Genomic DNA, 13657 nt, shown 5'->3' on the forward strand with positions numbered 1-13657 from the left:
CCCTCAAACACAAAGATGTTGGCAGTACATTCACCTGCCTACGGCAGAGCTGAGCGGCAGAGCTGCCAGCCCTTCACCCACGCCACCCGCCAAGCCAGCTACCGCCCCACGTCACCTCCTGCCACTAGCTATGGCGTGATGACATCTTCCATGTTGGGGCAGAGCCTGCACCCCAAATCTCAGCTCAGTTGGTACCCAACTGCCCATCTCAAAAACCTCATCCCTTCAGGAGCTGTGTTTGTTATGGGGAGATTTTTTTTTTTTTTTAAATGGTACAGAAGCCCTTGCACAGCGTTCATAGACCAGTTCTGTCCCACCCTAATTTTTCAGAATTAACCTAAAAGAACTCCTTTTAAGATTGTATTGCCAATCACTTTGAAGAGGCTAACCATTCTAGCTAGGCAACAGCTGTACATAAATTTAAAGGGTCTGATCCAGCAAGGTGTTGAGCACTCATAGCTCGTGCTGACTAAAACAGGGCCCACAGATTCGCCATACTTGAGACTCGTATAGAGCATGCAACTGCCTTGGATTATCAGAGTCAGACATAAAAACAGATTTCTTCCTCTTTTACTTGAAAATCTTGATAGTCTTTCAAAGGGCATGAAAAGTACATTTAAAGAATAAACCTCAAACCAATCTTATCCTGTGAACATGATGCAACAATATCTTCCCTTAGGTACAAAGCAAGTCATTCAGATCACTGCATTAAATTAAGGTATCAAATAAACAGCCTCTCAGCTAGCAACTCCAAAGGCCAAATTTTGTTAACAGAGGTCCTGTGTTGGGGTATTTGCTAAATTAGATGTAATTTTCAACAGTGCTACACAGAAGGCAAATTTGTGAAATAATTTTTTGATTTTTTAAACCAAAGTCAGGATATTTTTCCCAACAGTTGTCTACTGGTGAAAAACGCAGAGTAATTACAAATGCGCTTCAGAGCAGATAGGTCAGTGCCAAGAAACATGACAAAACACACGTCAAAAGGTCAGGCTTGACAGTCCGAGGACAGCTCGAGCACAGCGAACAGCGCTGCACGAAGCCACGGCTGGCTCCCAAGCTACCTGGCTGTGCAAAGCCCTGAGCGCCGCCCTCACTGCGAGCCAAGCACGCTCCCTTCAGCTCGACAGCCAGGCAACACAGAAATCCTGTGCATCTGCTCGTACACAGCGTGGGCAGTTGGAAAAAAATACAGCAAAATACAAATATAATTTACACTAACAACGAAACCTACATATCCTTTTTCCGACATAAGTATTTTTAAATGAATAAGTTTTCCCTCAGAGAAAACGTCCGTCTTTTGTCTGTCAGTGTCAGAAAACCAGACATAGTTCCAAAGATTAAAGCACAGACCCCAAAACTTACAGTTTCCTCCCAACAAATTAGCTGATTCTACTCATCTGGTCTCTTCTTGGCAAAACAGCAACTGATTTAACTAAATTCTTTGATGTTCACACAGCAAAAATCAGTATTAGTAGCTCCAATTATACATTCATATCTTAACAGTAAATATAACTTGCAGAAGAAAAAAAGTTTACATCTAATTTCCCTTTGGAAACGTCCACATGAATGATAGTAAAACTATTGTCTAGGTTCATTTTCATACTTTATTAACTCACGACAGTAGAATGAACCCTACTGTCTGGGCCTGATGTTAGGACAAGCCAAGTACTTCAGCCCTCACCAATACTAAGCCTGATTCACCACTGTCCCTCTACAGAGCAGGTGCCAAGAAATTGTAAAATACCACAATTTTGAAACTAGCTCCCTGCCTTGGGCTCACCTCCGATTCCGCACTGGCATGACACCTGATCCATTTGTTTTACTCTGGTGCAGGATATTTGCTCCTCAATTCATAGCACTTATTGCTGTTCTCCTTGAAGTCAACCTTGAATCTCCTCCCAGTGAAGACTTCCACAGGAGTAAGAGCCGCACCGACAAATGTGTTGGTGGAATTATCTGATTTCTTTGCAGACTTTTACAAGTCAAGCCAGTAAAATTGCACTCTCCATTAAAACCACCACCCACTTAGTCCTGGCCTGCATGTGTGTGTCAACTAATGCAACAAGGGTTCCTTACCAACTTTTACAAGTCTGTGCAGAGGCATAAATGATTTTTTTTGAAGTCCATCAATCTACAAAATATTTACTCAATCATTATGAACACTGATGCTTCACCACTGACTGTTTTCTTAAAGAAAAAAAAAAAAAACAAAAACTTTCCTCTCTGCTTGAAACAGAAAGTTACATTCCCTATCATGCAACCTGCCCGAAGGACATCTACATCCTCTTCATTGGTCTTGCCTTCGTTTTCCAGCTCTTTGAGCGTGCTACTGTAGCCATCAATATACTGACAGCTGGCCAAAATCTTTACTCGTTCAAACCCATATACAGCCCAGAAATCTGAGTGTTTTTCAAAACGAAAGAAAGCATGTTTGACAGAACATTTTTGCATGAAAAAAATACAATGACACACAATCCTTTTCACATGGGGTCAACTTGAGGTACTAGACCTGAACAGCAATGGGAAAGGAATTAATATGCTTTTTGTCACTCAAAAAAACAAAAGAATCTGATACAGACACCTGTAATAGTCCACAGTCTCCTGCAGACCACAGACATTTGCACTTCAGCTCCACAGCAACTATAAGAGACCACAAGCTCCCAAAACTGCTATCACTGCATGAGGAATAAATAAAATATTCTAATCACCTACACACTTTCCATTTCTCCCCTGTGCATTTCAGCTTACATAAAACTGCATCCCCTATGCTTCTGGTCTACTACTCTCAAATCACAATGTTGTGGATCTATTATTTCATAGCAGTCAGAGGTCACTTCAAGAAAAACGACAACACGTTTCTTCCAGTTGAACCTTACCCAGCAAATTAGAGAAAACTTAAGAGAACAACTAAGTTTTTTCAACAGAAAATTAAATATAAAATTAAATGTCATCAAATATGAATGAAATTTACCAGAGAAATATCCTGCAAAAAGAACAGACAATAACCTAAGTATTTTCATAATAAGGCTATTAAGAACTACACCTTAAAAAAAACAAAAATTGAGTTTTGGTAACATTTCATATAAGCGTGGAAATTAGCTTAAGTGAAACTACCAAAACAGTGAAAACAATTACTTCAAAGTTGAGTTGCTGAAAAAATCATCTTCTTGCTATTTTATAATGCGACCTTATGTCTCTGTCCAAAAGCATTCAAAGTGCTTATATCCTGTGAATTTGTTTTAAACCAGTGAACTTTCTGCTTTTTGGTTTTTTTTTTTTTTTTTTTTTGAAAACACACAGTTCTAACAGGCTTGCAAGGAATATGTAAAAACCTGAGCTGTCAGAATATGTAGAATTCTAAGGGGCTGTTAACTACGCCGTAGTTCACACTCAAAAAAATACTTTTTGTTACAGAAACAAGTATTTGGATCAAGCCAGTTACATCCTCTTGCCAAGCACGTTCAGCATGGGTAATGATTAATGAATGTAGTGCTTTTTTCTTTTTATTCACATAGCCTCCTCTCCAAGAAAAAAGGAAGCCTAGTAATTGTAAATTATTGCACCTCAAACACTACACTGCTATTGGTGTGTACTGCCTACCGTTCCTGCAAAGTGTGTGTGTGTGTGTGTGTGTGTGTGTGTGTGTGTGTGTGTGTGTGTGTGTGTGTACGCGCGTGTACGCATGTGTGTGTGTAAAACACAGTAACAACTCTCTAGGAGAAGCAGAATTCACTCTCACTTTTCAAATGATTTTTTTTTGGAAGAGAGACTTTATATACAAAATCCTAAAGAATACTTTAAAAGAATTAGATTAAGTATTTTAGTGGGGACATTAAATTATCAACAGTGATGCTATTGCAGATTACCGAGAAAGAACATCCTATTTAAGTAAACGGTTACTGTATTTAGAAACTCGTGCTTTTTTCTAATAGAACTCTTGCTTTTTACAAATGTTGCAGCGCAAAATTATACTGTGGATCCTATTTTATGAGGCAACATCACAGGCTACTTGGAAACATACCTCTAGACCTTTGATTTCTCATCAAAAACTTCCTTCGACTCTCCTCAATTCGGCATTGCCCCTCACTAAGGACTGGGATTGGAAAGCAGAGAAAACGTCAGCTTTAAAAATATCACTTAAGTAACTGTTTTTTCCTTTAATTCCAAAGCCTTTCAGAAACGGGTGGCTTTCTCTTCAGCTGTCATTTCAGCCCCATCAGCTACCTGCAGGATGCTGCACAGCCTCTTCCCCTCTGCCGGGGGCGCGTTTTGCCGTCGGTGCTCTTACGGGGGGACCGCACAGCGACCCCGCAGCTCCTCGCTGCTGTGTGCGGCCCCGGCCGCGGCGGGCGCAGCCTCTCCCTCCGAGCAGCCATGCGGGCAGATAAGCTATCTCTTACCCTCCAACTCGTACGCAAGGGTGTAAAGTGCAGCGGCTCCGCGGGGTCACCGTCCCCTCCGCGCCCGCGGCCGGCCGGCAGCCTCCGAGGGCGCCCGGCGCCGGCGCCGCCCCCGCTCGGGGCCGCCCGCCCGGGGCTCTCGCGGGCGGCCGGGGCCGGCCGGGCTGCGGCGCGGGGGCAGCGGCGGCCGGGCAGCGGCGGGCCGGGGGCACCGTAAGTCGCGCGAGCCCCGCGGCCCCGGGCCGGGCTCCCCCTGCCCGCGCCTCCCCGCCGGCGCGGCGGGTCCCGCGGGCTGCGCCTACCTTTCATCGCGGCGAGCACAAAACACATCATTTGTCAGGGGCGAAGCGGCGGGAGCGGAGCGGAGCGGAGCGCGGCGGGAGGGAGGGAGGGAGGGAGGGAGGGAGGGAGGCGGGGCGGGGGGCCGGGCCGGGCCCTCGGCGTGTGCCGGTGCCGCCGCCGCCGCCTCAGCCGCCGCCGCCTGCCCGCGGAGGGCCGCGCCGCGCCGCCATCCCGCGGCCCATATGAGGCTCGCTGTGACGCGGCGGCCCCGCCAGCCCCGGCCCCCCGCCTTGTTTACTCGCGCGCTCCCTCCCCGGCGGCGCGGAGGGGCGGCCGGTCACGGGGCGCGCCCAGCCCGGCAGCGCCGCCCCCGCCGCGGGGCGCCGCCGGCCCCGGCCTCGCCCGCCCCGCGCCCGCCCCGCGCCTCCCACCTTCGCGGGAAACGGCCTCGGAACTTGCGCTTGTTTTGGTTCGCGTCTTTCCCCTGCCCGCATGGGGAACTAGGAGCGGCAGCTACGAGACTCTGGCTGCAGGACTCACAGCTGTCGGGCACACGGGGGCCGCGTCCTCAGCTCGGGCACGCACGCACGTCCTCGAGCGGAGCTATAATAAATCACATCTGAAGGACCTGATCCTGCGAGCCTAAGCACAGTCACCTTGCTTCTCTTTTTCCCTGGTCCTCGCTTGTAGTTTACCCGCTTTTTTTCTGGAGGATTTGGAAGTTCTAAGTAAAAAACAACCGTACTGAAGGTACATCTTGGCATTATCACAACTATGCATTTAACGGCTGTTGACTTGATGATGATTAAGCAGAACACATTTACATTTTAAATCTGTCTAGTGATGGGTTCATATTCTCTTAGGATTTACTTGGAACGTATGAAGCATTATCCCACTGCTGGAGTCTTTCATATACTCTGTAGCAGGAGCTGTCACCATACTGTTCGTCTGCAAGATGAAGTTTCGCATCTTTGATACAAACATTCACACACTGCATAAGGGATACCAAAAGACTGAATACACTGAAAAAACCCAATCCATTAAAAAGACGCTTTGCTGAAAACTGAATTAGCAAAACCATTACTTTTTCTGTCTTAGCAATTGCAAGAGAGAGTCACAAAACAAAACTATTAGAAAAGCATCAGTGCATTATAATATATTTAGTAGGGGACAGAGTATAACATAATAGTACTCCGATGTATAAATACATAACGAAAATAAAACAAAGGAAAAGTAAATAAAAGCCAGAGGAAGCATCTTAATATTTGCAACAAAGACTTATGTTTAGAAAGAACCTGTATGAGACAAAGACCTTGAAACAATACTTCATTAAATAACCCACAATGGCTAATTCTTATCTATTTCTACAACTAGTTATTAATGCAGTACGATAGTATTTAAACATGATTAGAAGCTATTCAAGTATACTTACCCATTTACCAGTTCAGTCCTTCAAGTCTCATTAATGCGAAATATTGACTGTTTTAATTCTTCCTTATATAAAAAAATGCCAAGAGCTAATTGGGTACAGCAGCTAAAATTTAGCTGGTATCTTTGGCATCAAGCTTTTGATCTGGTTTTTGTCATCCTTGCTTACATTAAGCTAGCTCTATCAATACCACACGTGCAGTGGGATGCCACCCCGCAAAGTTACAGCGGCAGATCTGATGAGTTTTGTGTTCATGGTGCTTTCTCTGTAGAACATATTTTAAAGTTGTGCTGCACTGAGCACAAATCTTACAGGACATACTGAACTGAATCAAATTCCACTAGGAGTGTTCAGAATTTTTCAGAACAGGGAAAATGCTGCTTTTACAGGTGGGCCGGGAATTCAGACGCAGTAAGATAACTTACAGCATGTGCAAGAAAAAATAACAATGTCTTAATATATTGTACTGTAGAGTTAAATCACTGTAAACGTTTCATTCAGACACAGCAAGCAATGTCAGTCCTATGGCTTTAAAAATGTCACAGTCCATTAGCGCTAGTTGTCTTGTCAGACATTTAACCTTAAGGTACACAGCGTTACGTTATTACTGATCTGTATTTATTTCCAGTCCAACTGAAATGAAACTGGTAATCTGGGGTGACATCTGATGTGCTAAACAGCTTCAATAATAAGCAGGCAACACAGATTTTGTATTCTCACAAACGCCTTAACAATGGTTGCTTCATAAAATTAGAGAAAATTGGCCATCAGACATCGTAAGTGACAAACACCACTCTCACAGTTTAAAGGCTGGAAAATTAATATTACAGAGAGAGAAGAGCACACTTAAATACTCTATTATTTGTTACCAAAATCCCATCTAAGGCCATCTGCTAACTCGGTTCTACCTGTATAAACACATCCATTCACACTTTACTTTTCTGTGTATGTTTGACCTCATTATGAAAATTCAATTCAAAGCGAGTTTCCTCCTAATTTACCAAACTATTGCAGTACTGAAAGCGTCACTCAGGTTTAGGCAACACATCAACGACAACCTAAAGCCAATGTGACAGTCAAATGATATTTAGCTCAATATTACAGTTTTCTTGACACGCAATTGCTCTCACTTTTTGTAGAGCAGTCTTTCATTTGAGTTATATGAATGCTTCCTGTTTTCCATAAGCTTGCACTCTATGGTGCTTAAGTTACTTAAGTGTTTGATAAATAATGTTAAAATACTATAATACCGCATACTCTTCATAGGAGTGAGAAACTACCCATCAGGTTACATGTAATTCTTTCAAAGACCTCCTGAAGGTGTCAAATCTACACGCTACTGGTTTAGGCTAAAGGGCAGCCCACAAACGAGATCCTGCCCGCAGGGTTCATTCATCCCCCTGCCACAGCAGCCAGTGCGGGGGCATGGCTGGCACCCACTCCTCAAAGCCCGAGTGCCCACTGCCCACCGAGCCCACGGCGGGCAGCGCTCTCCTGCACGTGCCCGTCCCCACACTCGTGACTGCTGGGCCCACGCAGCTGGAGAAGACAGCCCGAGCCGTTCCAGCACTGCCATCCAGCTTCTCGGCGGCTCCAGAATTGGGCCATTTTGGCTTAGACTAAACAGTGCGGTGAAACAAGAATTCCCTTTGGAGGCTGCGCTCTGCTCCTGAGCATGCCCGCCTGGCTCCACCGCTTGGGGTGCCGCTGCTGCGAGCAGGGCGCAGCACGCAGCCCCACGCCGTTTCTGACTCAACCACTGCTGGCACAGAGGAAAACATGCTCAGCAGCACACCTCCGCAGCAGGCACGGCACGCACCGCCTTGCGGTAGACCACTCATGAAGCAGTTAATACTGCGAGGAGACCTAGGAGGATGTGTGATTTAATCCTGCCCTTTCTCAAGAGATAAAAAGAGTGAAGGCAGTTGTGCTCTCTCCTGCCTTTGATGTGCCAGTCCTGAGGCCAGCCACAGCAGAGGGAAGCTATGAGCAATTCGCTAAGGGTCTGCTACAGCCTAAACATAAAGTCTAATCACATTCAAACACCCAGAAACTATATATGTTAGATTTTTAGTTTAAACACGTTAGCAATTGTGTCACCTTATCAGGTATTGTTATGTGTTGTATTGACATAAAAGGTACTCAACCTGTTAACCTAACCGCAAGCCTGTGTGACAATCAGAGAGAATCAACTGTTTCTAGCAAACTTCTCAATCTCCGCTGGGGAAGAAAAGTGTTAAATTGCTAACAGAGAAGGGGAAACACCTGTGATGGTTATTATCACTAGTAATCAGGGAAACAGTATTTAATTTGGTAGTTTAAGCTTTGGTAGTTTGTTTTAAGAAAGACAAAAGTGAAAAGCCTCCTCCTCCTTCTAAACCTGCTAAACAAAGTAATACATTCATCTTCCAAGACTAACTGATAACTATTTCTAACCACTTGTTCAAAGCTGTCCCCCAACACAAGTAATTTAAATGTAACTAACTAAAGGAGGGTGCTTATGCTGTCTGTCCTAACTCAGAACACGAGTGCAGGCCGTTTCTGCAGCCTCTTGGGTAATGTTTCGCATTCTTGCATAAGTGAAACTGTATAGTTAGCCTTAATTCAGAAAGAATTCTCTCAGCTTCTTATCAGTAAAATTTAGGATTTGAATAATAAATACAGGGTGTAACCACCGTCTTCCTTCCCCATATAGCATGGAGGTAAAATGCTCTTAAAAGAAGAAAATGTGTCATGTAATAACCACCCTTCTGAAGAAGCTATAACCACACAGGGTTGCTATGAAGCCAAAGTTGTCAAACCACTCTGAGGTATAGCATTTACCCACTGCTATATCACTGTCATAAACACAACTGCATGTAAATCCTCTTGCAGTTAAATGATTGCATGCTGTGTATCTCCCACACAGATGAAAACTGTACTTACTGCAAAAGAAGTGTGGTATACAAAATTGCAATAAATTGGCCAGGGTCTTCATACTGTAAACTTCAGCAGAGAAAATAGCTTCTTCCTTTTGTTGAAACCAGCTAGAGCTAAATTTTCCACATATGTTTTTGCTTAAAAATGGCTTAAACTGTCAGGATAGATTTACATAATCATGCACGTTTTAAACTGTTTCTGTGAAGAGTTCATATGCTTTTAATGGAAGCAGTTTTTAGAAATTTTTAGAAAAAACATTCAGGAAATTTGTATTGATTTAAACATATACCAGTAACATCTAAAAACATTGAAATATTTGTCAGATAGTTAAAACATGTACAGCAAATTGGTTTCCTTTCAAAAGTTAAATAGCCCCTCTGAGGACCAGAGAAGAGGAGAGCAGATGTGTGGTAAATGGCAAAAAGCAGGTGAGAGCGGCAGGGAAGCCCTTCTCCAATTGCTACCCAACCACATGTGCTAACGTGGGATAAACTGCTCTACTCCCAATTCATACTAGGGATGCAGCTCCAAATGCAACAAGGGTTTGTAACATTAACACGTTCCAAGTTTCCCAGGAAAACTGCACCGTTGCCTGCTTGACTTCTTACAGAACAATAATCGTACCATCAAACCACACGGGTGCAGTAGGGTCTTAACAGCCCTGTTCACCCAGTACATCCAAAACAAAGTCTAGGAAAACGCCAGCTTTAAATAATCCCTAAAATATAAACCACAATTGTGTCCATCTTATTGATAATCACTGTTTAAGCGGTTTCAAATTCTTATCAACAACACCCACAGAAAGAAAATTATTGTTCATTCCCTCCCTCTAGATTTAACGGTATTTTAATCTTCTTTTATTTCTAGCACTCCAAGTAGCACACTGTTGAAGATGAATCTAACTGAGGTTGTTCTCATTAAGTTGCCTCTTTTTCACCTATTTAGCACTTAGCACTGCTACTATGCTGACCCTGCAAGCATACCACTTTGCTTCAGATATAATGCCATCCTAAATTATTGCTGAGGAGCTGTGCTTTTGCACTGTGTGGGCCTGCAGCTATATGTCTTAATCAAGCCATTCTATAAACTACCCCACAACTTTCAGTTAAGCACATTGCTATTCCCAACTGTTGAACTGGTTGCTGCGCTTTGTGAAACAGCTGCTGCAGTTCTGCACCTGGTGAAATGAAGTACAGCCAGATGAAGCTGACAACATGCTTTGGGATTCATCTGGATGAAAAGTAAGTCTAAAGTCATCATCATCATTATCAGCTAGATACGCTGTCGGCAGTAAAAGAATTTAGAGATCTAGTCAACTATATTGTCACCCAGGTTCCTCTCACCTTGAAATCCCTGAAAAGGAGATCATGTTTGCTGCTTCTCAAAATGTAAGATAACAGCAGTACACTTTGGAATTAAAGTGATTGGAAAGATGAGTTCATGGCCAATCATCTGTCATTGCCTGCAAATAGGTCCAGAAAAATATAAAGAGATTATCAAGAAATAGATCAAATTGGATTTAGTAATGTGTCTCTTTTATCCGAGTACCCTAAAATGGATTAGGGAGTGACTAGTACTGGACTACTGATGACTGCCACTGCAGAATCCCTGCTTGATCTCGGAGAGATTCTTGCCTATAGTTTTGAAGCTGTCCTAGACTACATGTTATTAAATCTTCCCACAGGCTGAACTGAATCCTAAAGTAGATTCCTACATAATGCCAAAGAGCAGAAATTGTTTGAAAGTTGCTTGATCTCTCTTTTTCACACATAAACTTACCTGGCTGATTTTCAGCAAGTATTACTTGCCAACAATTGCAGCTATGCATTCTGCAATATATATCCCTTTCGGTGGGGAAAGCCTATGGATTTGGTAATAACAACTGCGTGGGATGCTTGTCAGCAGCACAAAGATTCTGGTTATCCTCAAACAAGCCATTGTTAGATCCTTGTTTAAGTGATCATCTTTGGCATAAGCAGGCTCTCCAAAGAAATGCCTTATTCTGTAAGCCTGCTCAAAGAGAATTGACTTGGTTGTAGTAAAGCAGCTCCAACATATTTTGGACTCTTCAAAAGTCCTTTTGCTTCTTATCGGTTTGATGTTAGCGCTTTCAGTAGCACAGAATGAGCACCTGCAAAGTTGCTCTGTTAACAACTGAACATCCTGCTGGTGACAAATGAAAACAAATGCCTGTATGTAAGAGAAACTAGCAGTCAACTGTAAAGAAGCTGGTGCCTTTTGGAGGCCTGCTGTGAGTAGACAGAACTGTTTGAGCTCCTTGGTCACTTGCAGAAAAATACCACAGTAGTACTGGAAAACTTCTTACTTGCCTGAAAAACCTTTCACAGAGTATCTTCAGAGTCTGTTTCTAGTGTTTTTACTTAAAGTAAGCCTTGGCCATTGGGAATTTGCAGAAATACAGTGTCATTGTGGTGACTCCACTGCACTGCAAACTCCGTCATCTACACTTCCAGCCCAGCCTGTGTCAAGCGCAGCCGAGGAGGAGTCTGGCTGAAGAGACACAGGTATGCACTTTAATCAGAGGGGGACACAAGACAGAACAAGAGCTTCAAAATCTCCACATCAGCATTTCTAAACGGCCATACTGATAATCCTAAATTCTTATTTCAATAGCTTCATTCGAGCAATGCGCAGGATTTACACTGCTAGGTCATTAATTTCCAGACAAAGCTTCAAGAATTATTTTTGACCTGTAAGTGCAGAAGGTTGTGATTCTGGCTGTTTTGAGAAGGGACCTGCTTCCTCATAGGAAAAATAGCTATTGCAACCAGCTAAGGTGCTGATCCTAACCTTTTTCCATCTGTTGACTGGAGAGGACTACCTACTTCGACCTTCAGATAAATTGTCCGTCACCACTTTTCACAGATGGAGAAGACCACTAAGCAGGCAGAGGGAATCAAGAGTAAAACCATATGAAGCCAGAATTTATATCAGGTTTTGTTTCAGCATTGTTTAAAATGTCTAAAACTAGCATTTTTTATTACCACAATACACCTACATAGAAGCGTGACTAGGAGCAACGCTAAATAGAAAGTAATGAAGACATAACAGACAGACTTTCTAACATAATGGTAAACAGAAAGCACCAGCGAGCAGGGATATGTTCAGTGGGGGCCTTCAGGGACTGATTCCTAGTCTTACAGTTCTTCATACACTTATCAACAATCTAGATGCTGGTATAAAATCCTGGCTGATAAAAACAACAGGTGAAACAGTTTTGTGGTGTTAAGGACATGACAAGGACTGACTGAGAGGAAAGATTTCCGTACTTCCAGAAACTGTGATAACACCAAGTAGAATTCATATGAAAGCTTACAGCTGTCCTGCCCCCCAAATAAGGAAGGTGCTGAGGCTGGAAAATAACCTTTACTCTTTGGAGCTTATCAACAAGGCTGAGAAGCGACTTGATCAGTTTGCATAACAATATACCTATGAGAAAAATATCTGATTACTTGCAAACAAGGTCATGGAGCTGAGCATGCCGATGCCACCTACTGACTATAGAAAATGGGAGCTCAGATCTCTATGGGGGGGGGGAGAGACATTCCCACTCCAGTCATGTCTTTTAGTGTGAGACTTCAGTCTGGGAGAGACTTTGGCCTGTGCCCTTTTCAGTCAAATTTATGGGCAACAAGTTAGTTTCACAATATATTAGGTCCAATTCCTAACATTTAGTGCATACAATCATTTGCAGAAGAATTGCAGTGCTCCCTGAGATGCACTGCTTGCTTTCATTTCCATAGAAAAGAAAACGAGAACTAATACAGATGCTTAAAGTCCTCTTGCTTCCCCCAGGAAATTCTAACTGACCTGCCTACAGTAAGACAGCACAGTCTGACATGACTACAGTCGTGCTTCAGGGCTTCAGCCTGTTACCTACTGGGGATAATTAACAATTTGTTCCTTATGCATGGTGGCAGAATGTAGTTTGCCTTGTTTCTTTAATCTTAGGGTTTGTCTTTCTGCCCTCCTTTGAATCAACAGGGATGGCCAAGGATAGAGAAAGGGTACTAGTGAGCAGAGCGTGAGACGAAGAGAATTTTCCTCAGAATCTACCTGGAAAGTGTGTCTTGCAACTCGTAGGGTTGGGAAGGTGCTGACTTATAGGGGTAGTGATCTAGTGGTTTTATTGCCTTTTTCTGATGAATGGTTCAACAGTTATGATACTTGACATATTCTCCACTGCATGTGCCTAGGGCACTAACAGCACTTTGCTCTCCTGCTCTGCCCTCTTGCTTATGGTACACATCCTAATGGCCTGACAAACAGAATCCTTCATCCGGGCTCAAGATAAGAACAACCAGGAAAACGTGACAGTCTACAATTTAAAGAAAGCCAAACAAAACTGTTCCTTCTGTCTGTAAACTTTGGAAACTTTGTGTAAGTCATAGCTGACAGAAAACAATTGGAGTAATTGCACTTAAGGTGCTAAGGGGTAAGGATGCTTAATATATGGAGTTTGCCCTGCACTGATTTTCAGATTTAGCAAAATTAACCTAAGAAAAACAGTAAGCAGGCCAACATTTAAATTATTTCAGATCATGCCCAGTGATGGAACTCCCTTTTACACTAAGTGAGATCATAAATACAAATTTTCCCTTTT

The 13657-nt window shown here is 43.2% G+C and overlaps 1 protein-coding gene across 6 annotated transcripts in view; it reads right to left on the reverse strand.

Moving 5' to 3' along the window:
* RORA (RAR related orphan receptor A) overlaps nt 1-13657 on the reverse strand; it is a 397725-nt gene that overhangs the window by 66481 nt on the left and 317587 nt on the right. For 2 of the 6 annotated variants that reach the window (XM_068958206.1, XM_068958203.1), the window contains exons 1-2: nt 4706-4781; nt 4025-4096 (exon numbers count right to left, since the gene is read on the reverse strand). The exons of 2 other annotated variants lie outside the window; for them this stretch is intronic. In XM_068958206.1, coding sequence (XP_068814307.1) covers nt 4025-4096; nt 4706-4736 — 103 coding nt within the window. In that variant the 5' untranslated portion in view covers nt 4737-4781. Of the gene's footprint in view, nt 1-4024; nt 4097-4705; nt 4813-13657 lie in introns of those variants that run through there. 2 more of the 6 variants (XM_068958207.1, XM_068958204.1) reach the window with 2 other exon arrangements.

The sequence above is a fragment of the Struthio camelus genome, chromosome 12, assembly GCF_040807025.1.
Source record: "Struthio camelus isolate bStrCam1 chromosome 12, bStrCam1.hap1, whole genome shotgun sequence".
Taxonomy (NCBI): domain Eukaryota; kingdom Metazoa; phylum Chordata; class Aves; order Struthioniformes; family Struthionidae; genus Struthio; species Struthio camelus.